A 26,673-nucleotide genomic window follows, 5' to 3' on the forward strand; every position below is an offset into this window, starting at 1 on the left:
GAAGCTTAAAATTAATATCCTCGGATTCCATTTCTATCCGATCGATTCTAATAAAAATTTTCCAAACGTTTAACGCGCGAAATTATAAGTTCGATTTTTAAAGTATCCAACTTTATTTATTATTAAACTTTGCCAATCGAGATATAAAGTTTGCCAGGGAGCTGGCATTCTTAACAGCTAGGCCGTACATCGAAAAGGATGTTGAGACGAGGATCAAAGTCGAGTTTTCTTTGGAGAATCGTTAAAAGTGGAATAATAAAGGACGATGGAATTACAATTTTGCTCCGTTGTGCAAATAACGAGCTGATCGACGCCATCTTGTCACTTTGTATTCCGCGCACAATGCGCCACGGTAATAACGGATCGTTGAGATAACAACGTCTGACAATCGTCATTGGACTCGTGACACAGTAATTCCCGATGACAGGCACGAACCGGCTATCACCGGGATAATAAGTGCATCAGAAATGGATGGAAGACGAATGTTGCTCGCATGAGTCAGAGGAACACCGTGCAACGAAACGTGCGCCTATCAGTCCACGCGTATTCCGTCGCGTCTGTTTATCTATACTCGGAACGGTAACTCATGTCGCGGAGAGGAGACGATTCGGAGCTAATTAAAGCTAAATTGAACGGGACACTTCAACGCGATCCAAATTTCCTCTTTCTTTTCAATCAAGTATTCGTGAATTTTAACTTTAAGTAATTTTATTCGCTCTTATCTTATTCCAATTTTATTTTATTCCATTTAAAATACCAAATCGTACAATCGAAAATTGCGCGCAAACGCGTCGATCAACGTAGCAGGGGAATATCGCCGCCTCGTATAATCGGAACGCTTAATTTCGCCCGATTATTATTTCCTCGAACGCGGTGGATTCGATTACACTTGGAAATGATAACGCGCCACGTTGAAATCGGCTTCGATATTGGCCGCGACGTTCAGCAAATCGTAACGTTAAAAATCAATAAACATTCGCGAACGTCTGTCGATCACAGAACGACGCCATATGTGACGTTGCACGGTCATATGTACGAACTCGAATCTAGATCAGAGTTGCGCAACGACGTAAATTTAATTCAACCTTTTACCTTCGTTTCTATTCCTCGTTTTTTTAAAAAACCATCGATTAGATTAGATTAAATCGAATTATTTCGAAAATTCATCTTGTTAGATGGACTCCTTCCCGATTTCGACTTAAGATCGATTCCCTGATCTCTGTTTATCGTCGAACAGATTTTAAACGGTGTTTAACAAAACTCGCGTGGTTCAACGAAACGTTAATCGCGAAGAGAGGAAGAGGAGACGAGAGGGGAGGAGACGGATCGCAATACTTTTCGCGATCCCGTTGCCCTTTGTTCGCAGTCACCGGTTTCACGTCTCGTTTTCGCTGTTGGCATTCGAAACGATCGAGATATCCCGCGGCTTTCGGTCATGTCAACCTTCCGGGGGCGGCCCATTGTCCCCGCACCTTTCAGCCTTGGAAATGAAGTAATGGAAGCGAGACTCCGACTCCCCCCTCGCCCCACCGCAACACGCCTTCGTTTTAATCTTTCCCTCCTTGTCCTTCCTTCCTCCTTTTCTTTCTCTCCTTCTCTCTCTCTCTCTCTCTGCCAACCTTTAAGCCCTCCTTTCGCTCTCCATCGTCTTTTCTTTCTTCCCGTCTCGCGATTGCACTCCCGTTTCAAGAACAATCGTGATAGAATCGGTGTCGTTTCGCTGTTTTTCTTGATTTCTTTTTTTTTTTCTTTTATCCGCGCCAAACTCTCTCGATATCGCTTCTCTTTTCTTTTCTCTTCCAGGAACGACGAGAGATTGTCAATTACGCGTTTTTTCCCTTTCGAGATTGGGTTTCTCTCTCTCTTTTTTCTTCTTTCTTTTTTTTTTGGAAAAGATCGATTTCGGTTGAATAAAATTGTGAGCGTGTAAATTCGAGTCGGGTCGATGGAATTGATCACTATTTAAACGTTATTACGGGATATTATTATATCCGGTTAGCGGATAAGTACGTATCATTTTTCCCGTGCATTTGTCGCGTCATCGAGACACAACTTCCCTCGCTCAATTTCGCGTTTCGTTTAACTTATTTTTCCACCTTCTTCAAATGTCGCATGGGGACACGATAGCGTTTATGGAAACGCGATCGAAATAAACGCACGATTATCGCGTAATTGCGAACAAGATATCTCCTCTTCCCTTTTTCCTCGAGTTTTCTTTTATAAACCAAGATTGCAAGTGAACACCAAGTTGAAACGGCTCGCTTGTCGTTTCACTTATTCAAATTTCTTTAATCGTGAAAGAGAAAAATCCTCGATCACTCCTCCCTCCCTCTTCGATATCTCAACATCTAATATCTTTTCCAAGCTGATAGAATCGAATATCTCAAAGTCGAAAAAAAGATGGCAGATCCAACTTCCAACAGCCCGACAGTTAAAAACCCGATTAAAAACGTCAATTTCTCGTCCAACATTTCTCTAACCGTCTTAACTTTCTCGTTCCCACAAAAAAAAAGGCAATCTTTTCTCCAACCACCGATAATTACCTCCATTTCCCGGATCTCCCTCCCTCGGCTTCGATCGGCCACTTCGAGTCGCCAACAATCGTATTAGAACCGTCTTTCCGCCGGCGTCATAAGTTTGTATCTCTCCCTCCCACCCCCACTTATTCTCATCCAACCCTTGACGGCTGGCAACGCGTCCCCTTTCCCCCATCTCAGAGAGATAGAGAGATAGATATAGAGAGAGCCGAGAGATACGATAAAATTGTTCCTCGCGACTTCTCGATCCCGCGCAAAGGGGGAGGTAAAAGGCTTTCGGAGATTTCGAGTGGTAATTTATTTCCGGCCTGCGAGGACCGTCTGGAGGCGTGTGTGGCTCGCCACGACACAAAGGGAACTATCTCGAGCACCAACCCCCTCCTCTCTCCGGGATTGTCCAGCTTCGGGACAATTGTCGCGGCGAATTAGGATGAAAAATCAGCGGCGCACGCTCTATCAGAACCGTCGCGAGTTCTGTTTCCCGTTCGCGGCCATGGGATTAAGTGGGATCCTCTTTCGCTGTAGGATTTCGTATTTTTCCGAGCAAACTGTTCAGAGCTTTCGTTCCTTTCTTTCTTTCTTTTTTCGTTTCTTCAGGGAGGATAATTGACTCGAAATTTTTTGGATGGTAATAGATTCTACGAAATCTTTCTAAAATTCCGATTCGTGTTCAGATGGATTAAATATTGAGGATGGTTGAAATCAATGGTCGCAGTCGAAAATTCAAAGTTCGTTCAAAAGCAACATTGAAAGATTTGGGCGGTAACCTGTGATCGCGACTGTGAGAGAGAAGGAATTGGGAGAGGGGTGCACGCGAGAGGAGACGGTCGGCTCGCATTGTCACGTTCATTAATTATTAGCATACGAAACGCGTGGCGAGCCGGTGAGCAATTTATCGAGACAATGAAGTAATTACTTTCTACCGTGGCGACAACAATAGCAATACCCCGTTCGTTGTATATTAAACGACGTATCTGCTCCATTGTGCCGCGGCATAATGGATATTATGGCATGCGGGGAAATGGCTCCGCGCCGTTTGTCGAGCTACCGTTTCCACCACCGCTCTTATTCCGCGCGAATCTCCTTCTGGACTCGTTTCCCAACCACCGTCATCCCCCTCGTTACGAGCTCCTTTTTTTACCACTCCCATTTACGTTTCTTCTACTTCTTTCTCTTCTTCTTCTTCTTGTCTCGCGGCTTCTTAAATCGAACAGAAATTATTCCGCGAAATAGACTCTGATGCTTCGTTTTCAAGTTTTGAAATTTTGGACTAGAAAATTAATTAAACTCTGCGATACTCTTGACTTTTCGCCAAGAAATAAGAATTATCCGATTCCTAAAATTCGTCTTCTTAAAAACCTTCCCAAAATTCCCTTTTTCACGATCCGTTAAACCAATCTTGCAAGTCCAAATTACCAGCATTCGTCATCGATTCCTCCACGCGCGACCAACAGGTGCATCGCCTCGTAAACCCTCTCCTAATCGTAAAAGTTTTCGAAAAGTTGGAAATTCTAATTTTTCCGTCCCTTTCGCAGCCTCGAGATGGCTGCGTGTCACTACGTTCGTATCGAAACGATGCACCCTCCCTCTCTCTCTCTCATCCCTCTCCCTCGTTCGCGAACACGATCATAAAGAGGCGTTACACGCGAGCACCAGTGCCAGAATTGACTCTGTAACGAGCAGTGTAATAACAAACGAGCAACGGCAACGTAAGTCAAACGAATGGCTCTTTTACGAGTTTCAGGGGAGAAGATAGCCGTAGCACGGTCTATGGTTACTTGGGAGGGATGGAAGAAGAGGGTGGGTAGTAGACGGTCACGTATTTCTCTTTCGTGGCTCGAATATGTGGGGTCTGGACCGTTAAAGGGATGTTTCGTAGGAATTTTTTCTTTTTTTCACGCGTCTGGAGGGAGGAGAGTCCTCGCAATAGCGGTGAAATTTTAGTCGTGGCTTTTACAGTCGTATCTTCGATTAAACGGAAACGTTTGGGGCAAACGTTTGGCTCGGGTCACGTTTCCTTCCTCTTTCGCGTGTAATAAGAGGTGCGAGATTTTGCCGGGATAGTAATTGATTTCTCCCGCGCGGAGCCCGGGTGAAAGTGGTTTTCTCTGTTCCCGAGGATGTACGCTTCCGATAGAAAGTTTGGAAATACGTTTGGGATCTCCATTTCTTTTTCTTCTTCTTCTTCTTCTTCTTCGAAAATACATCTCTTGTTTACAGAGATACCAGTATCTATCTTAACAGATTAGATTCTAGAACGATCGCTTCGTTTTCACCAAGAAAATTTACTCGACGCGTACGTGTTTTTCCTTTCTGTTGCGCCATTCGCGCAACATTTTATCGGCAAACGTAGCAAAGTAAAACACACCTCGATTTTTTTCTTCTTCGAAAACACGTCCCTCGTTTATCCGGAGATATAGACGTATCTTAACGGATTAGAATACGATCGTTCTCGCCTGAAAATTATTCCATTTATATCCCAAAACTTATTCCTTATACAACATTTCGAAGTCGCAAGTGTACAAATTAATAATACGGATTGACGATTCGCTGTTGAAAGATGAAAAAAAGAGAAAAAAAACGAAACGAATGAACGGAAAAATAGGCGATTGTCGCAACTTCCTATTACCCCCCGAGTAAAGAAGCGACGATTGCCAGCTTCCAGCTCGTAGATGCTATTCGCGTGGTGGTTCATTTACGAGAAGAAGGTTTGGCCGGATAGGTGGCGCGAAACAGTTGCGTTAAATCGACGTAATCGCGGCGGACGTTTCCCAGGCGGTCTGGCGCGGTCTACGGAATTTCAGATCCGTTGAATTTTACACCAGCCGTCGGATTTTACGAGACGCGCGCCGTTAACTCGACGGAGGGGAAAATATCCGAAATATAGTACACGCGCGTACACGTTGGACGCAACACCACCGTGGCCGAGCTCGCTTTCCGCGGAAATATCAGGGGAAACTTGAAAATAAATACACCGAAAGTTGCTAGAAAGTTTTAAGTTACACGTTCTTTTTCTTTTCCTTCGAAACATTGTAAACGTTAAATTGGATTAGAATTATTTTTCTCTTTTTTAGTTTAAGCGAGAAATTGGTTTGGAAAAATTTGGAATCGATGATCAATTAAATTTCAGATATTGAACTATTGTTCATCCGGTTGAAAGAAAGCTATCGAGAGGGTGGAATGCATTGGTCTGACTGGTCGAAAGGAAAAATATTCGTGATCTATACGAGATAAAAATTTGTTCATCTCTCATAATACGCTAATCACGATTCATACGTAACTGTAGTTTAATCTGTAAATGTAATTTCCTATTCTTTTCTGGTTAAGATAATAATCGTAACGAATAAGCTAGTTCGATTATTCTAACGTAACTTTATAAATGAAAATAATTTTTCGAATATTCAAATCGTAGCTATTCTATTCTGCTACGTAGCTTCTACTGTCAACAAAGCGGATCTCCTCGCCAACGAAACGAATACGCAGAACCTTGGACGGATCCAGAACGGATCTGATCGTGGCCAGTTTTTGTGGCCTGTTTCTTCGTTTCTCTGCAACAGCCGATCCAGAGGTTCCAGAGGGGATGATGCTGTCGTACCTGGACAGTGGATTAATCGTCCCTCCTCTTGTGTTCTCGAGAAGGACCACAGCCCCCTTTGCCTCTAATTCGAGAACCTGCAGCTCGGTTATTACCGGTCGGTCCCCGGGGGAGGACGTTATTATCCGTGCGGCTTCTTCGCGATGAGTTTCTCCTGAAGGAAGCTGATTGACGGCGCGGAAAACTGCGCCGGAGAACGTCTTACGTATCGACTCGGCTGTGCCGCGACAGTGTTATCTTATTAACTTGGATGGAATGCCGTTTGCAGACAGCTTGCTCTCCTTTTTTTCTCCTTTAATTTCTTTTCTCGTTTTAGCTCCCTTTCTGTTTTCCTCTTCTTTCTTTGAAAAAACGCGAAAGGGGAAAGTCGTGTTTTTTATTCAATTTTGTACAATTGCCCGATAAGATGATGAGAAAATATTTGGAGGATACGTAAGTGAGGATAGAGATCAAGTCTGATTCTTATTCTCGAGATCATTTAACGGGGTTAATTTAAATTCTAAGCTGCGATAGGATAATTTTCTTCTAGAAATTTTAACATGATTTAAACATGGGGAAAGTGATAAAGAGTTGGATCGAAGTTGTTGCGAAAGAGATGGAAATATCCAAGTGATTATGATCAACCGGCAACGGTCGTTAATAAATCGTTAATAAAATGTATAAACGTTGCGAAAGATACGTTTCTACGCAAATTGTCCGAGTAAACGATCGATCAAAGAAAATTTGCCGAATCAATATTAATGATAATATCGATTTCAAAGATAGATAAACTCGAAACTGCAAATACGCGTTATACGTACACTCGTGAATAATCGCAGAAAATCGATCGATTTTTAAAGCATTTCGATTTCGAGTAAAATAGTAAGACAAATTCGAAACGAACAATCGAAACTTGGAAAAAGAAAATGGTAAATAAATTGGTGGATCGGATCGTGGAAGGAGATGGAAACGAGATCGTGGAGAAGAGGTGTCCCTGGAGAAGGAAAGGAATCGTATCGGAGGCAAGTTTGCGCCACGTTCGATCTTGACCGCGTTAATTTAGCTTGGCACGAAAGCTGCCACCGTTTTTACGATAAAATTTCCCTGGGAACGGTGTGACGGCGTGGAAAACTGACGGAAGACATATCGTATCGACTTTCTCGTTCGAGTCACCGCATTAGCCTGTTTTCTGTCTGCGGTTTTGCCTCTCTCTCTCTCTCCCCCTCTCCCCACAACTCTCCTCGAGTATCGCTTTCTCGTTAATAATCAAGTTAAAAGATGTTGCAGGCGACGTTGTCGCGAGAAGTGGAACGTTTAAAACCGTGGATCCGAACAAGTTGGAAATTATTAAGTTTGCAAGTTAATTCTCGCGACTTTTTCAGACAAAGTTTAATTTCTTCTTTAATCGTTTTCCTTTTCTTTTTATTCCTCGAAATGTTATCGATATTACCACTTTTCCTTCCAAAATTTCCTCCTTTTTCTTTTCGATCGCTTCCAACGATATCCTAACGACAGCAACCTTCGAACTGAAAATTTTCTTCTCTTCTCGGCGGAAGAAGGAGCGACCAAGATTTCTCGGCTGCGAGTGAAAAAAAAGAGAAGGAAAAAATTGCGTCGAAGAGGGCGAAATCCACGGTGCAAAAACATTCCGGCAAACGATATACCGATCTCGCGCGATATTTTCAACGGGATGGAATCTCGAATGGGGAATTCTTCGAGCGTTCTGTCACGGTTCTCGATTGTACTCTCGCGGAGGGTTTGATCTCGTGGGCGGTGGCGCGAGTAATCGTTACGAGTTGTTTCCTTTCGCGATCGATTTTTTCCCCCCATTTCTTTCTCTCTTTCTTTTTGGAAAAATCGAGGTAAAAGCCCGGGGGAGGGGGAGGGATGACGAACAGCAACGGCTCGATATAAATACCTGGGAATACACCGTTCGTTATCGAATCTTCTCTGTCCCCGACGAAACATTTATCTCTCGATAAAACGTTAATTCGAATATCTTGCTCATCACGATCCTCTGGCACACTTTCTTCCCTGGAAAATGATCGAGAATGTTGGTTTCAATTCGCGAGACATTCGTTTCAATGGATATTTCAATGGAGTTGATACAACTTTTCGCAAGAGAATTGATATAAATTGTAATAAACATAGCAAAGATGCGAGATCAAAGATTATTTTCGAGTACCAAAAATGGTACGTGAGTTAAATAGAATTGTACGTGTACACGGTTATGGTAGAAATAACCATCTTCTTATAAAAAAAAGAAGAAGAAGAAGAAGAAAAAGTTAATCAAGTTTAAATTGCCAAGGCGGCGTCACAGGCGCTCACGCAGTTCCGCGATGTTTTTCCTCTTCTCCTCCCCCTCCACTGGCCGCCATATTTTTCGAAATATATTCACAACAGCTATAAAATGGCGGGCAGGGCGAATACAAGGAAAAACTTGCCCGAACTCTTGGAAACTCGATCAAAACTCGACGACCCGACCCCTCCCCCCCGACAAATTCCACAGCACCACTTATCCATCGTGCGGCAGCGCACTGTGCGCGCGAAAAAAAGGGGGAAAAACAGCGCCTCGTCGCTAACCTATCGTTCGCCGATCGATTCGAATATCAATTTCCAATTGGAACAGCGTGTACGTACGTATGTGTACGGGACTCTGAAAGGAAATGCGAAAAAAAAGGGGGAGGAGGAAAGAAAGGATAGGAGAGAAGTAGCGACTATCAACAGATGGCGTTTTAATCGTGACACCCTGCCTATACTCCGGACAGGGAGGGGAAAAAAGGGAGGAGGAGGGTGGGTGGACGGACGGATGGATGGGTGGAGAAACGCATCGAAATCGAGATGGGGGATGAAGAGAGAGAAAGGAAAGAAACGTGAGAAAAAGAGCGGATAGAGAGACGATAGTAAATGATGGTCGATTAAAGTGTCCCCTCGGCCCAGAAGCGGGCAGCCGGGGCCAGCCAGGGCTCGATTGACAAATGATTCGCGAAATCTGCATTCGCTGCGAAGTATTCGCTTGCCAATTCGGGTGGAAGTCGCGCGCGTACACGTACCCGGCCATTTGTTCGTTGTCCGTTCTACCGTGAACCAAAACGGAAGAAATAAAAATGTGCGCCCTCTCTCTCTCTCTCTCTCGCTGCCCTCTCTCCGTTTGTCGAATCCGTCTGTCGATCCTTGCCTCCCGACCATCGATCCAACGCTCTCTCTGTCCCTCGTCTCTTTTCGCTGAACTGTTGGAAAATGCGCGGGTCGAAAGTCGGGTTGCGAAGGATTCGTTTCGTGCAATTTGAACATGATCGTCGAAGAGATATTAAGATTTGGAAATTTGGAAATGATTTCGAGTTATTGTGTGCACTCGTTTTCAGCTATTTCGGTTTTGAGAGACGCGATCCAGAATTTCGTTCGAATCTACTCTTGGCCAAGGTTCAATTCTACGCAAAAATATCTCGAACAGCGTCGAGAGAGAATTTGAATTTGGGTCGGGTTTGAATCCAGCTTTCGATTCTTCTTTCTTCATAACGTGATCTAAACCTCCCCGATATTTATCATTCGAGCAACGTTGTAACCAAGTACCGTTCATGTTTAATGATCGCCGGTGTTACGACGATAATTTGTTGTGTGACGCGGTTATTTTGGACGCCTGACAGGAGATTAGTTCTCGTAATTACGAAACGGGGTTGTAGAAAGTCGGTAGCTTTCAGATAATCTTCTTCTTTCCTTCGATAAAAGAGGAGGTTTCGCGATGGATATTGTTGGTCGATCCAGCTCTTTGTCGGTGTGTAACCCGGGGAGGGGTTTGGATCATGGATAACAGACGCACGCGACACGTGACTCGTATTATTCGTTTAAAAATGCATAACAATGATTAATATCCCTTTGTTGAAAAATCGTACTCGGCTTGATTGATACGCGTGATCCCTTTCCCTCCCCTCGCGCAATAATAAAATCGCAATTTCGTAACTGTAAAACCAGAGTTACCGGCAGATGAGAGATCTGTTAACCTTTCGTATATAACCAATCTATTAGCCAATCGCCATTTCATTACCACTTCTGTTACTTTCGCAAATCTATCCCCACAATTTCACACTATTACCGACTAATGGAATAGCTATCCATCGACCAACGATCATGTTCATATTCGGCGTGACGTGATTCTCGCTTTTACAATTTATTAAATATAACTCGATTATTTTCCCTGCAATTTTATCGCTTAAGCGGATTCGCTCGTTCACCGCCATTTTTAATCCTTCTCTAAACGCCCGATGAAAATTATTACGAGAGAGGAACCGGTTTCTGTTTGCAACCGTGCTGGAACGAGCCCGTGTTGTCATTTACTCGACCTCCTTGGATTTTGAGGAAGAGATCTCTACCGCAACAATGATCGGCGACAATCGTAGACACGGAACAACGTCGCGTTTTCCTTGGTCTTTTTTTTTTTTTCAAGTTTTCACGAATTTTCTCGCCGAGAGTAAACGTTTCGATGGAATATTTCCATCCAATTTAGTATTAATATTCACTCTAACGCGAGCGTATTTGTTATTTATTTAGAAGATTTTTAGAATGATTTTTATCGGGTATAAAATTTGTTTGTTTCGCGAATCTCGAGTCTCGTTCCTCGAAGATTAGAAAAGATATTTCGTTTCGACCTTTGTCTATTTTAAGCCGATAAAAGAGGCTTTCGTTTGCGTCGCAACAAGACGCATTGTTATTATTATTTTATTATGTAACATACGCGGTTGATGATGCAGTTCAAACAGCGAGCGTAATATATCCGTAACGAATTGTACGTAGAGGTGTGTTTAAATCACGGTACGATGATTCGTTTCAAGTTTCATTTGGGATTTCCTCTACTCTACTCTGTAACCGAAACCTAAATAATTTTACGTAATTTCATTTTTCTACTCTATTCAGGGAAATTGTTCGAGAGAAAATTTAAAAGAGAGACCGTAATCGATATTTTTCAAGTATTTTCCGGCGAAACGAACAATGTACTTGGCTCAAAATTTTTGCCACATCACGTATAACCGAAGTTGTCCGAACGGTGAAAATCTTTCTACCGCGTCCAAGACACGTTTGCGGTATTTTTCCTTTTTTTTTTTTTATTAAAAATAAATCATCCGTTCGGGATATTCGAAGCACGTCCCAATCGTTTTCTAAGCATTCGAATTCGACTTCGATTCTTTCGAATCGACGACGATTCGTTCGAAGAACGATCTTTTTTTTTTTTTTTTCAATGAAAAAAAAACCAACGTGGTTGATTATCTTTCCTTTTTTCACTTCAGAATTTCGTGTTTCGATTATTTTTTAATAGAAAGAAATTTCGATCAAACGAGATTGTACCTTATCGAATATTAAAATTATATTCGCGAAATAAATTATGGTTAAAATATGGGAAAGGAATAAATTCAATACATTTTAATTTCATCGCTCCTTTCTTTTCCTTTAGTATTTTTATTTCTATCATTCGATAAAAAAAGAAAAGCCTGGCAACATTTATAATGAAAAATTAATCGGCTCGCATGAGCAACCATTTTACGTTTCATCCGATGGTTTATCGCGAATCAAATGGCAATCATTATTTGAAAATTCGAAAATTGTGTTGTATTCGAGACTATAATACAAAATGATGGAATTTTATTTTCGAAACTGTCTCGTGTTGTACGCGTGTCGTGATCAAAAAATGATGGAATATCGATTCACGCGAGGTGAAATGGCTTCCGCGTGATTTTTGAATAATTATCGATCACAAAAAACGATTTAAATTGTTACATTACTATACATTTTTCGATGTAATAAAATTCGAAATAAAATACGTTTGTTTGTACAAATTTTTTTAAAGCAACTTGTTTGAAACGTACGTAATATCATCGTTGGATGAGTGAACTTTGCTTGGGAACGAAACTTTCTCGACTTCCTCTCGAAAAAAAAAAAAAAGAAAGAAAGAAAGAAAGAAAAAATTGATACAGACTCGTCTAAACACGCGGATGCGAATTTCCCTCTGTAATGAGAGCATAATATCAGTGAAAGTTCAACGTTTTATTCCTGTAGCCACGATCCGTACAATTTAGAACGTTCACCTTTCTGACTCATTGACTCTCCGGAGAAAAGTAGAAAGCTTCTTCGCTCCTATTGGACTTTGTTTCACGCGTTACGTGTACACGTTATATTTCGATCAATCCAAACGTAGAGAATATATCTCCATATGTTTGAAATCGTTCTCGAGAAGAATTATTTTTAATAATTTAAATGATTTCTTCTTCTGAGAAAAATTATTCTCACGTGTTCCTCTACAATTTTTTAAATTTTATCATTATTGTTGTATAATTCGATTTTAAAATAAATCGTTCCATCCCGTATATTCGTATCCCGTATTATTATTATATTTCATTGTTAAATAAAGTGGAACAACGGTTAAAAGTGACGGAAGAGTATCGAGAAACGCAACGTAAATTATAGGCAACGGGTAAAAATAATGTAAAAAAAAAAAAAATAAAAATAAAAAAAGAAAGGAAATTTTTATAAGGTGTAACTGTCTGCAGTTTTCAACGTGGATTTCCCTGGCTAATATTCCGTGTTCACGGTGGTAAACCGAGATTTGAACATGGATGGGCTGGGAGGGATGGGTTTCATGGAGAAATCATCGGCCGGATAGACCGGCCATTCAACGATCAAAATTTCCAATCAGCGGTATTAAAGCTTGTTCCCTATATTATTCTGTCTGTTTCGATCTACCGCCACGATATTCATTACCAAATATTTGACATTAAAATGGGGAGGAATGTATCTCGATACTCTTTTCACCACCCATCGATCCATCTTTCGTAGAATTTATACCTTTTTTACTTTTTCTCCATCCTCCTCTCGGCCATTTTCTTCTTTCCTGACCTTTATTTTTCTCTCTCAGACTTTCTTTGGTTTCACAGATTATATATTGGATTTGTTTTTTCCTTTTTTTTATTATACGTTGTACCAGTGTGTGATCGTTGTATGAAATCGTCGATCCGTTTGTTTTTCCTTCTTTCTTTTTTTCATTAATTCGAAAACCATACCTTTGCACAGTCACGTTAATCGTTAAAAGAATACCTCGATGTCTCTTCCGACAATTATTCAAAAACTTGGATCATAAATGAATATCCATCGCCACTCGTACCACCGTTTGCTCAACTCGTTAAATTCCTCCTTATTCCTTTCAATCGTTCCATCCACTCTTGAAAAAGAGAGAGAGAGAGAGAGAAATTTCCTAATTTCTTACTTTCCTCGAAGTCGGCGTAAATCAGAGACACTAGTCGTGCAAGAAAATTGGAAACCCATCAGACCTCCGGTTTATTGGTTTTGTAAATCGTCCCGTAACTCAGAATCGAGTGGCGGGGGAGAGGGAGGCGTTTGACGTTGGAAGGCGATAAACAAAAACACCGGGTCCGTGTGCACAACACCTTTCGTTTTCGTCCCTCGGTCGGGCTAGCAGCCACCCCTTCCTGCCCTCGAGGTGATAAATCCAGCCGAGCCTCGCCTTCGAGTTTTTAACTTCCGCGCAACTTTCTTATTTATGTGCACCACGTACAGGAATAGATTTTGCCGGTTAAAGTTGCTCAAGTCCGTTGAAATAAACGAGAACCCCGACAGATCGATCGTAACAAGGGTACAAGCGACGACACCTCGCCACCCTCGCCCTTTTTCCCCCTTTTCGGGGACTTGGTTTTTGTTACCGAGTGTCTACATCGCGGGAGAAACGACGAAGGAAGCTCCAAGTCGAGACTGCTCGTACAGAAGGAAAGATCAGATGTTTTCAAATTCAAGATGTATTTTCAGGATGATTTTAAAAGAGAAAGATGACTGTCGAATTCTAGGTTAGGTCTGTTTTATCGATCCGATTATTTGGTTAAGTTTATTGTAAGAGTCTTTTTAAAAGACTATTTATGGATCAGCACAGAATTATTGAAATCAACGGTTAAATAATAGAAAGAACTTTCGTTATTGACAGGAAACGTTAAAGCTCTCGAGTCTCTGCACCGCGTTAACAAACGATTAGATTTTCCTGAATTTCGAAAGAGAAAGACGATTGTCGAATGAAATTTTATTTTTAGAACGTTTGTAGATTAGGTTAGGTCTGTTTTATCGACCGATTACTTGGTTAAGTTTATTAAGAATTTTTCTACAAGACTAGTTACTCTACATACATGGATTAGCATAAAATTATTGAAATATTTAAATGTTAACGCCATGTTAACGAACAATTAGATGAAAACAGCGGTTTTACCAAGACGAATGTTAATTAATCGTTCGTCCCTATGTGTTTGTTATTTGCAAGCTAAACACTGTGAAATCAGGTTAGCTCCCGTGGTACCTTGGCCGGTCCTTCGAGTGGTTTAGATGGCATCCTTTCATGCAATATTCAAACCTGCCTGTATCAGAGATCGCGTTGCGGCTCGAGACGACCTCTGATACCGATCCCGTGATTCGATCGATCGCTTCTCCCGAGAGATCGTAATTCGATAAATCGTATTTAATTTTAAGAAAAGCCACGATATCCCACGATGAATTTTGCATTTGATGCGAATTTAATCTCGATGTAAATTTGATTTTGAGAGCGTAACACGACACGTTTAATCGATTTCAATATGGTAAAGCTATTGTGTCGATAAATTTGACATCTCTCTAACATTATGTTTTCGATTGGATTTCAATTTGAAACACGATACGTTGTAACAATATTTTACACGGCCGTCCACAATTTCGATAACTACGAATGACTTTCGACCGCCATCATCGATTTTATTGCGCGCCAATTTTAAACACCGTTCGTCGTATCTCATGTTATGTGATTGAAAAATTGAAAATTTTGTATTGAAATTATAATCTTTGTTATAGCGTATAATTTGACGATAAGAGAATTCATATTTGATGATTCCTTTCTTTCAAAGAATTATTTTATAATTCTTCGAAATTTAATTAACTTGCGATGAATTCAATCCAAGTATATGTACACGTATAATTTAAGATTTCTATTTAGACGTGATGTGAAATTTGTTTAAATAGAGAACCACTATGCAACTAGTGGATCTATATAAGACTGAAAGTTTATACTCGAACAATATACAATTTCTATGGTAACCTTTCCGACTTATCCTTCAATCCGTTCCGATGTATACGCGTGATACAAATGCGGATGACCTTTCGAACGATTTAATTTCTCGGTACTTGACGAAATCGGAATTTCTGATCGTTTAGAAAACCTTTGGTATTTTCCCGATTCTTGCTAAACGTCTTCTTCCATAGGATTATTTGGTCCTTGGGAGAGGATAGCCGGTTCGAAGAATTACATCAAGGATTAACGTCGCTCGTTAATCGCGACTTTCAAAAGCCGCTCATATCCTTCCATAATAAATCTTTCGCGCATAAGAGCGTCTCATCCCGAGAGGAGACAAAATTTCTCGGCTCGCAATTAAACGCGGCCGCCAACTCGTTACCCTGGTTAAAATAATTCCATCGGATTTCTCGTAATCGCGCGTGAATTTTCGCGTGTTCTCTCCCTCTGAAAGCTTGACGCGTTTCATCGTGGTCTCGCGTTGCGCGATGGAAAAATTTATCGTTGACGGGACGTTGTTTCTCGTTGCAACCCCTGCGTGATCGCAGAACACGATGGTTAACATTTGGTTTAAAGTTTTTACAATGGAATCTCATTTTGCTTTTTAAACGATTTAATCCAGTTTTTTCTACGTATATATGTATATACATATATGTTAACTCGAAATATGATTCCACTTAATATTCATTTCATATTTGTATAGAATGAAATAAGAAGAAAAATTTTGAATTAGTTTTTATTTGTTTTATTCGCAGGAAATCGTTATTAATTGTTCTTGTTTCCTTTTTCTGTTGCAGGTAAGCAAAGTGGAATTTCATTACATAGAAGGTTGATCACAGGATTAATCGCAATAAGTGGTGAGAGATAGAAAATTCGTTTCATGTAAAAATATCGAACGAATAAATTTATTTTCGAGCAGTACGGGTTATATTACACGGAATTATAAACGAAAGAAATAATTTCTAAGGCTTTATGCGGTTTCTACAAGTTTTGCAGTGGCACGTTCATTATCTCGTGTTACTTAATTTAGCCCGAGTATATAATTAGTAATTAACGCGTGTACCTATTCCATTATCCTGATGAAACCGTTCTAAACAGGATCATGAGTAAAGAAGGAAAAAAGGGAGAGACAACGCGCGAATTTTAATTTAGCACGAATAACAATAATAGAAGAAGTCGTCGATATTATTTTTATCGTTTAATTATCCTAATAAATTGAATTAATAGAAACGAAACGATTGGAAATCGGAAATTTTTATTCGATTCGTCGACGATGATAAATTGGATAGAAAATTTTTTCGTACGGTTTTTCGCGCGAAAGAACGTTTTAAAGAAAATTACACGTTTTTTAAGCAAGCGTATCGCTCGGCTAAAACTCGTTACATCGTTTTACGGATCGTTCTACGCTAAAGCGATTTGACTTTCATTAGTTCTCCAATCTTGCTTATCCGACTCAACTATCTATCTTCATCAAACTCTTCAAGTGGCAGTTCCACGAAGTTTTCGTCAAACATTGGTTTCCAAACAAGTGGCACAATTTGGTCGATAAGCTGGACGAAACTTCATTTCTTAACGTGTCCCGTTCAAACTTTGGGAACCACTGTTTTCAACCACTATTTTTCTCGAAATCGATCGAAATGGGAAATATTTATTCGTCGAAATGCAATTTTGATTATTTTCAATGAACCAAACTTTCTACAAACAATTTTTCCGTTGAATTCAATTTAGATCGTTTTATAATTCCATCCGATGAAAAACAATTTGTCACGTTCTTTCCAATTATATAAATAAAGTTTTAAACGGGCGTAAATTTTACTTATGCTTTCAACCTCGGCGATAATGATCATTTAAATTTCCCTGTAAAATTATATTAAATAGAAAATTGAAATTTATTATGTCGAACTCGTTCTCCCCGTAATACACATGTATCTTGCGAACCGTGTACGCAATTTGTTAATCGAGAAATTGTTGCAACAGAGTTGCGCACCAAATTACCGATGCACTGTGTTATTACGCGAGAATTCCAAACTATTAGTTAATTAGTTCGCGACAACTAATTGCTGATTTCGAAAACGTTCGAAATAACAATCAATTAAAACGAAGGGCTCTTCGAGGTGATTCGTTAGAAGCACGGTTACCATTCATTCGAAATCCAATATATACAAACGAGGCCAACGTTTTCGACGAGTTTGTTAAAAAGGCTGGGAAAATTAAAATGATAAAATATTTCATTTCTCTTTTTAGATCAGATTTTTAAAAATTATCCGAGAAATTCAACGATATTCCGTAATAACATGGCATCCAAACCCGTTCTTCTTTTTTTTTTTCTATTTTAACAATCATTCGTGCAAAAATATATTATTACCATCGCGACTCAGAGTGAAACAATTTCGCGCCCACAACTTTCCGAATCACAATATCGATAATGGATCTCGCTTCGATACGGTGGAGAAGCTGCGAGGGATATTTATTTATTTCGCTCGGCGGTGTGGACCAGGGGGCACGCGACCGATAAGAAAACCTGGAGGACCACCAGCTGAGGAAGAGGAGGAATCGGTTGAAATCGGTAGAAAGAGGAGGGGAAACTGGCGGAGAGAGGAGAAGATGGTACCATCGCTGCTGAATTATTGAACAGTGCACTCCGGCTCGTTCGCATATTCCAACATCTATACCGACTCAATTTTGCCCCCGGTATTATTGTCTCCTAGCGGATTGCCGCGTCAGGTCGGGCGGGGGGAGGGGCGGTTGCGCGCGCGAGGACGTGTCGTCGCGAGGATCCCGAGGTGTAAATTATTTCACGATTCTTTTCGAGGAGGCTCGCGCCTGGAATTTGCGTAATGAAATTCCGCGGCGTCTCGCGGAGACCTGGTTAATATTTTATCGACGCCCGGTATATATATATATAGGTATCCGATCCCTCCTTCGAAAATTTCACCTCACCTTCCCCCCGCAGAAGCCGGACTTCGATCTCGACGTTGGCAATATTCTAAGAGAATCGAATACGCTCGTGTAATAAGTAAATAAATATTCAGCGATAAATCGTTAAAGATAAAGGGGGGGAGGATGTACTCTTAGCAGTAGAAACAACAAGAGGAACGACAGAGATGGTTGGTGAGGAAATTTCAAGGGGATGGAAAAGAGTCGGAGACTTTTCTTTCGGTTACTTCGCAACCAGGGGTGGAGGCGAGCAGAGGACGTAATTCAGGGTTACACGCTCGGTTGTAACGGGTGGTTGGAGCATGGCCTGGACGTTACCTTCCGTCCAGGAGGAGGACACGGTGGGTGGCCGACAAGTTGGGGGATGGATGGATGTATGGATGCCCGGTTCGGCTGTTGGGATTCTTATGGGCGCGTAGGAACTTGCTCATAAAATGCAAACGGGCGGCAAGTTTAAGTTTAGACAGCCTTCCCCCTCCTCCCCTCCGCTCTGCGGAACGTGGCGGTGGTCCTAGTCCGTCCCGGTGTAACCGACCACGACCAGCCAACAATAATGAAATCCATAAATCCGGAAGAGGGCAGGGAACATTCGAGGTGCTCGTAGACCTGCCATGTAAACCACGCGAACCTTTATTCTTCCTCCTCCTCCTCTTCTTATTCTTATTCTTACGCATCTATTCTCTTCTACGAGTAGTTCATTTCTCCAGTCTCCCTCTCTCCTTCTTCTCCCAGTTTCTCTTTGTTCCTCTGCCGCTCTCCAAGCTTGTTGTTGTTCGCCTTCTCGTGTCCGCCTCTCCCTCTCTCCCATTGTGTTCCCTCTCGCGAGTGTACTCCGTGCACTCTTTCGACTACCTCTCCCTTGTTAAGATGCTTACACTCTTTGCGATTACGCTCTTCTCCCCCCTTTCTTCTTCCGTTCCCTGCCAACAGCTGTATCATTCGCACACTGTGTTTAGCTTCGAAAGGGCGATTTATCATCCTTTTTTAGCCAGCCAGATCTCTCCCCTTTTGCCACGACTTATGAATATTCAGATATCCCCCCCGATAGATCTTAACGATGTGTAACCATGAATTTAAATTTCGAAAGGAAAAAAACTTCGATACGAAACTGCTCGACTTTCCAACGTTATCCTCTCTCCCTTCATCGTTGCATTTCGACTTTAAGGAAGCGGGAGAAGGGAGCGTAATAACGTTTCGAGATAATGCTATAAAAACACGCCCCCTCGAATATTCGCTCCACCCGGTCCTCGACATCGATTGCCACTCCTCGGTCCAAATCTCGTTCCGCCCGAAGCGTCTTTGCTACGTTTCCACCGACCAGGGATTACATATGTATCGCGCGGAGGGGGGCGCTGTGGTACACGCGCGTATCGGTTCCCTTCCAACCGGATCTCGGTTACCTCGGGTTCCTAGGTGAAGTGAAATATCGATTGTCACGCGGTTTCGCGGCTCGGTTCTCGGTCGACGTCGAACGTGCCTCTGATTGATTCGACGCCGTCCCCCGTGGCAAGGCGAGCCATCCAAAGAACCCAGATAGAGAGAGAGAGAGAGTGGTGGAGAATTGTGTCGAGGAGAGAGAGAGTATTGTTATGCTAACTGAATCCCGATGACTTGCCATCGATCGAGCTTACCGATACGGGGAACACTTGGGAATCGCGAATTTTTCCCATTCCCCTCCTATCGCAAAGTCTTTCTCCTCTGCCCTTTCCTCTTCCCCCCTCCCATTCACGAGTATGAGGGAACCGTTTTGGAATCTCTCCTTCTCTTCTTTCTCCTCGTCTCGCTTGCTCCTCTCAGTTTCTCGTTATTAGTTTCTTTTGTATTATATTCCGATAATATGGGAGGAGGGAGAACGGTTTTCTGAAAATCCTCGAACACACTGATGAGATTCCGCCGGCAAATCCGTTGTAAATTTCACGAATGTTCCATTCCACGGAAACGTGGTTCGAGGGGATAATAATAAAATTCGGGGCGCGTGGATCGAGATTTCGGAAGCCGAGGGGAGGGGGGAAGGAAGAAGGAGGAACTATCTCGACAGCGTTGCGCGGGGAGGGAGAGTTGATAGTGAAATCTAACGATGATAAAGGGATCGATTGGGAAAATTGATACAGGCGTTGGATGGTAGACGAATGTTAAATTACGCGTTTCCCCTCGAAATCTGACCGATTTTAACGCTCGCGTTGTGCACGGTTTGTTGAACTTTGATAATTTTGATATCGGGATTCTTCCCGCAATCTTGAGAAATCGATTCTCCTCTTTTCTTTCCTTTCTTCTTTTTCTTCTTCCTCTTCTTCCGAATTATGAATTGAAACGTTTCAAATCGATCCGAGTTACTGACCGCTTCTTTGGACTCGAATAAATTTTTACGATCCTCCGTATCTGAATTCTTGTTTGTATTAATATTGGACTCGTATATATGTATATATCGTTGTTCCATTTTACCGGGCATCGATAAAAGAAAAATTTCCCTAGACTCTCTTGTCGTTGGTGAATCAATATCAATAGCAACGAGATCGTGAGATCCCCTGTCCCCGTATAATCCTACGGATAACAATATTCATATACAAATATCGAGAATTCAAAGAACTTTTTAAATCCGAAATTGGAGATCGAGATATCCATTTGATATCCAGGATACCATCTCCCTTCTTCGTCCCTTAAATTATAATTTAACGCGAGAGAAATGATCGACTCTTTGCCGAAACAATGCTCTCCAAGATCTCGCATTCTCAACACTCCCGAATTCCTCGACACTCGGAGGAATCCTCGTCTCTCAACCGCTTGAACTTACGAGAAGAGGATCGGCGAACGAAAATTCCTCCTCCTCCGTGTAAATTTCCGCATTCGTGGACGATGGTAATTGTTGAAAGGTTGATTCGAAAGAGAGGCGATCGGCGAGTTTGCTCGTCGGCCAGGATTCGTGACACGGATACAGAGCTACTGTTCTCTTCTCAACGGGGGGAAGAGGAATGTCAACAGAGGGCCACGCCAGAAGGGACGCTAATTTTCCCTCCCTTCTCGAAAAGTTGGCGGTCGAAAGGCATCATCGCGAGAGATAAATTATGTGAGAGGCGAAATTGAGGGGCGGGAGGGGAAGAAGCCAACTTCTCCCGCTGAAAAAGTACTCGCCCCCTCGTGAAATATCGCGAGACACATCGTGGCCGGATTTACAATCGCGTTTTTCTTCCATCCCTCGAATCAGGCTAAACGGGCGCTAATTCTTCGCATCGATCCAATCTTTTCTCTGAACAAGAACTCGGGTGATCTTTATTTCGTTGTTTAAGAAGAGAAACGTGTAAAAATATAATTTGCTCCGTTTGCTTTCACTTTGTTCGCTTTGTTCTATAGATTTTCGTACAATTTTAATCGGTATTTTCCGGTGCTACAATATACAAGATTATACGGATACAAAAGTATAGCAAGTATAATAATGAAAGTGTACAAAGTATAACGGAATGAATTCGTCGTCGTTGAATACAATTTGAACGAATGAATTTTATCGATCCGAGAGGGGCACGATTTCTCGTGGAATATTCGCAAACGTAATTATTCTTACTGTCGCGAACGTGAGTTTCACGCGCGTTATCTCGAAAGAAAGCATCGATCGTGAAAACCGGATACCCTCGATCTACGTCACGATCTCGATTCGTCGGAATCTCGCGCCACGCTCGAAATTACTTAATCTATATTCGCCGCGTGAATTCTCTGGAGGAGATCGGGTATCAAGGGTGAGGACGAAAAAAAAAAAGAGAGAGAGAGAGATTGGTTGAAACGTCGAAAAGAGCTTCTCGATACACGTGTAATTTTTCCTATTCAACGTACGTACGATTATTAGGAAATTATTCTTCCTATCTTTTTTTACGAATATTCCGAGATATTTTCCTACATAAAATATTACAACCTGATATGTTTTATAATTCGAAATAGTTCTAGTCGTATTGTATTTAAAAAATGTAGGAAAAATTATGTTGTTATGAAACTTTAAGGGATTCGCAACATATATCCTTCGCTTCTTATTATTCTCCACTCAGCAAAAATAACGCAAAACCGAATTATCGTCGGATAAAACACGTTGCAACTACTTTTGCACGTAAACACATACGAAGACTGTTGCGACCGGGTTGTGTATAGACACGCGTGTCTAGTAGTCGTCTTGGAACGAATGGGAGGAGGAAAGCCGGAGAATAGAATGTATATTTGGGAACAAATACAATTTGAATGAATTAGCAATAAACTGGAAATGGGCAATCCAGGGTTACCTGACCCGAGGGTCGCCCCTCGCGTCTCCCCCTCCTTGCTCACTTTCCCTCCAACCCTCCCCCTCCCCCTCCTCCTCTTCCCACGTTCGCTCGTCCGTATCGTTTCGTCTCGCTCCTTCCCCCCCTCTCCCCGCGCACGCACATTCTCCTTGTTTCCATCCATCCGCTCGTTCCGACCCCCTCCGCCGATCTAAACCGATATTTTCGAAGGCAAATTCCGCCGCAACAGAGGGAAACATTTCGTACTCCGGGCTGCTTCCCTCTTACTTTTCTTTCTCCCCCCCGCGACAGGAATATACACCGCGTTCCTCTGTTTGCCCTCCCCTCCTCTTCCCCGAGGTCGAGCAAACAGAATTCGACCGACCTCTCGATACGACACCTTCCTCGCGCTACTCTTTGCACCACCGCGTCTCGTATTCGGGGTGGAACGGGGACAGTCACTTGGGGGCAGTCGTTGAGAACGTCTTGCGCGTCGATATTGCAGCTAACCGTGGATAATGCGTTGTAATTATTGTCGGGAATATTCTCGAAGGGGAGATTTTGAAGTAAGAGAGAGAGAGGGAGAGAGAGAAGAATTAAATTTGACGAGTAGAAAATTTTGTAAATTATCAATGTATATTATTATGGTTTATACGTATGTACGAAAGATCGATGTTAATAAGTGCGAGGATAAAGTTGAAATTTCGTAAATTTCGAGTAAAGTTATCGGTTTATCAAGGGGTAATTTATTTTAGATCGGGCGAGAGCAGTTTTAAAAAGAAAAATCTGCTCAACCTCGTTACATATTCCCTCTGTGCTCTCTTCGCGCACCCGTTTCACGCACACTTCTCCTCCCACGCAACTCTCATCTGTCGCTCTCCTCCGTTAACACCTTCGATACGTTTCTTTTTTCTCCCCTACCTTAAGATCGGCTCGTTCCTCGTCCATATTCCTTCCATCCAGTTTCCAAATTCGTTCGTTCGTTCGAAAGGAAGGGTTGAAATATAGACGCGTGCGTAATAATTTCGAGATTTTTTTGAGAAATATTTAGATAAGAATATCCCATCGAAAATTCTTGGAACGGGTGAAAATTATTATTCTTTCTTTATTTTTTTCGCTAAAGACGAGACTCTCGCAAGAAATTGCATCGCCTTACGTGTTCCTCGCGAAACCTCTTATCCCTCCATTCCGCAAGAAACCTCGATTTCCATGGAATCGCTCCTCCATTCCGGAATTTCCACGTCGTCGGCGTCTGCAAAACACTGTCCACAAACGCGTACAACGGGAGGAGGAAGAAACGGATAAAGAAGAGAATATAGAGAAGAAGAAGAGAACGTTCCTCCCTCCTCTTCCCTGGAAAATTATCATTTTCGCCCGAGCGCAATAAGTTTCCCGTTAATCTACGCGGCGCGGACGTCTTTGCATTATTCTCCCTAGGAAGATTCGTAATGCTTAACCCCATGAATAATGCACACCCCCGTCGGGCCCGCCCCCTCCCGCGGGTGAAATCCCCCGCCGCCACATACTTTCAGTTAATCTGACAGTTCGAAGTAGTTTTCAAATAGTTCCGGCGGACGTAAGTCGAGTTGAACTCAATCTCCGCATTATCCACTTTCGCTTCTCGGCTATCATCGTCCCTCCTTGGACGGGAGGACCTGGAAGAGAGTGTGTTTCCGTGTAGGGAATCGATGACGTAAGAGGCGACGGAATTAATAACGCAGGGAGGACGTGGACGTAAAAATCTCGCGAGAGAATTGGACTCCCTCTCGCGCATACACCCGATAATCGCAACGATTGTTCCCTTTTCGAGGGGGGAAAAGTCCGAGCGGATCGAAACGTGTCGAGGTTTCGAGGGGGCGAGATGGAAAACATTTTTCGGCTAACGTTGGCCGAAAGCAAGGGTTGGCATCGTAATTAAGCGTCTCGATCGAGCCTCGTAAGAGGAGATGCGTGTGTCGAGGCGCGGGGATAAAGCTTGTCGGATCGAAGGGCGTTATTTGGGAGAGTGTAAAGCGGTAATTGGGTGATCGAGTGGATCGAGATCGTCAAAGAGCGATTATGTTCCTTCAAGGAATATTATGGGAGTTGTGCACGGGGCTGGAATGAAGATCGATTTACTTTCGTACGGAGGAAGGGTGAGGTATCAATCGTGGTTTGATTAATAATTAAGAGATACATCCTCTCCTCGGTTAGTTGGATCGAGAATTCTACTCGAAAACGCGTGAACGTAGATTACGTAGAGTTGAAATATCGGATAACGATATTGGAAAGAGAGTGGGAAAAAACGCGTTTCGGGTAGCACGTGTGTAATCCCGCATGGAAAACGCGTAGTTGACGGCATTGACCCCTTTCGGGGAGTTCATAAACCGTTAACGATCGTGTATCTGACGATAATTACTCTCCACCGTGAAACGTCATAAATTTCCCGTGAAATTTGCCATTTACGCCTGACCTTATCTCCACCGTGCCCTCCCTCCCTCACGCGCTCGCGCCCTCGCCTACCCCTCCCACGCGCGCACACGCACCCCTCCGCCCCTCCCGTACGTGTGTATCGATGTTAAAAGCACGCGGGTAAGCCTCGAGGGTAATTAGAGTGCGCGGTGAATGAGACAGTACGGAAAATTGAGGTACGTATCGAACAATACGATGATCACGCCCGTGGTTGTCAGTGTGTCCATTCGCTCCGATGTTCATCTCCGTCCGCTTTCCCCCGCCGCAATTTCTCCATTATCATTCGCGCTGCTCGCATCGATTCCTCGTCCTGCTCCTCCTCGCCGTCGCCGTCGCCGTCGTCGTGTCGTTGTCGTCCCCTGTCTCTTTCTCTCGCCCCCTCCCACCAAGACAATCCTCCCGTTGGAGTCGCACGTGCGTCTGCATTTTCCGTGACGCGAAAATCGATACGGAACCGTGCGTCACGGTTGCTGAATTTCACGGACGAGGTTTACGTTTCGGTCGATGTTTCGACCGCAGCCAGTGCGGGTTGCCAACTCTCGTCGATAATCCTTGGATTTCGGGCAAGTTTTGTCCAAGTTTGATCGATCCTGACCAAAATTTTTTTATTCCAGTATTCGTGAGCGTAATCTGTACATTTTGATGGGATTGACAATCGGTACTAGTTTTGAAAATTTTTTCCAACTTCTCGAAGAGAGAAGAGAATTTTGAAAATGGAGAAATTGCAATCCCATAGAAATGAATTCGGCGATAGTTGTTTCTCGGAGGGGGCTCGAATCGATACACAGACGGCGTCACCGGGAGAATCCCTTGAACGAGACGCGGGGTAGTTCAGCTAAATAGGAAACTGTGTTCCTGGTACGAGGCAAACCGCAACTTTCCACCCGTATATTCGGCGTTTTGATCGAGCCTCGTGATCGCCAACTTCTGTGCCGCTCTAACGGCCACGGGGGGGAAAGAGAGGAATGGCGGAGTCGTCGTGATTACCCGCATGAGGTACACGGGTACCGAAAGAAAACACAATATTGTCTCGGCCTTATACCCGAGTGCTCGTGTACAACATTAATGGATGGAGCGATATCGCGTGTCCACCTTCGAAACATATTTTTCTTTTCTTGCCGACCCAATGGCCGCCGATGCCCTTTTGAAGAAGAAGGGCTGTTCGCATTCTAACTTTTAAGTGACCGTACATTCGCAGTGGATTCCTCGTATCTCGATACGCTTGCATTTTATTGTATCTCTCGTGCTTCTTTACTTCAATTTTATTCATTGCAATGTTTTTCGAATGTAAATCGCCAAAGGAATAACTATTTTGTACATTTTATTTCCAAAACTGTACTTTAGAACACAGATGTTTCGATTCGTATTGGATTCTTTTTTCATTTCGTATTCTATTTTCTTTTTTATATTTGTAATGGTCAATAAAAATTTAGAAAGTTACAGGTAATAGTCGCATTGAGATTTACAAAGAATTATTTAAATATAAAAATTGGAAATTATAAATAAAATTTAAATGGTAAAATATGCATGAAATATTGTAATAATTTTATGTAATTGAGATAAATTCGGATTATTTTATGTAGCTTTCAAATATATATATATATAATCACTTAATATTAATGGAACGCAGACAAGAATTAAATCTGATAATCACTCCGCGGTATGCATCAAAAGTGACTGCGACCGTAAGTTATCGACAAAGTGAACGCTTTATTCATATATAGTCGTACAATCATTCATGTGTCCTTAATTGCTTACTTGTTAGTCTAGTTGGTTATTTCTGATACGAGAAATGTCATTTCCGTGATATACGGTTAAAATGAATACTTTCTAGTACGTTCATTATTATTT

General features: G+C 42.3%; 1 protein-coding gene across 37 annotated transcripts in view; it reads left to right on the forward strand.

The window, feature by feature from the left end:
- Positions 1-26,673, forward strand: part of LOC107992839 (protein muscleblind) — a 455,871-nt gene that overhangs the window by 192,705 nt on the left and 236,493 nt on the right. Inside the window, exon 4 of one of the 37 annotated variants that reach the window (XM_017048936.3) lies at positions 15,994-26,652. The exons of the other annotated variants lie outside the window; for them this stretch is intronic. Coding sequence (XP_016904425.1) covers positions 15,994-16,029 — 36 coding nt within the window. The 3' untranslated portion in view covers positions 16,030-26,652. Of the gene's footprint in view, positions 1-15,993; positions 26,653-26,673 lie in introns of those variants that run through there. 37 annotated transcript variants of the gene reach the window in all.

This window comes from Apis cerana, linkage group LG1 (assembly GCF_029169275.1).
Source record: "Apis cerana isolate GH-2021 linkage group LG1, AcerK_1.0, whole genome shotgun sequence".
NCBI classification, from domain to species: Eukaryota; Metazoa; Arthropoda; class Insecta; order Hymenoptera; family Apidae; genus Apis; species Apis cerana.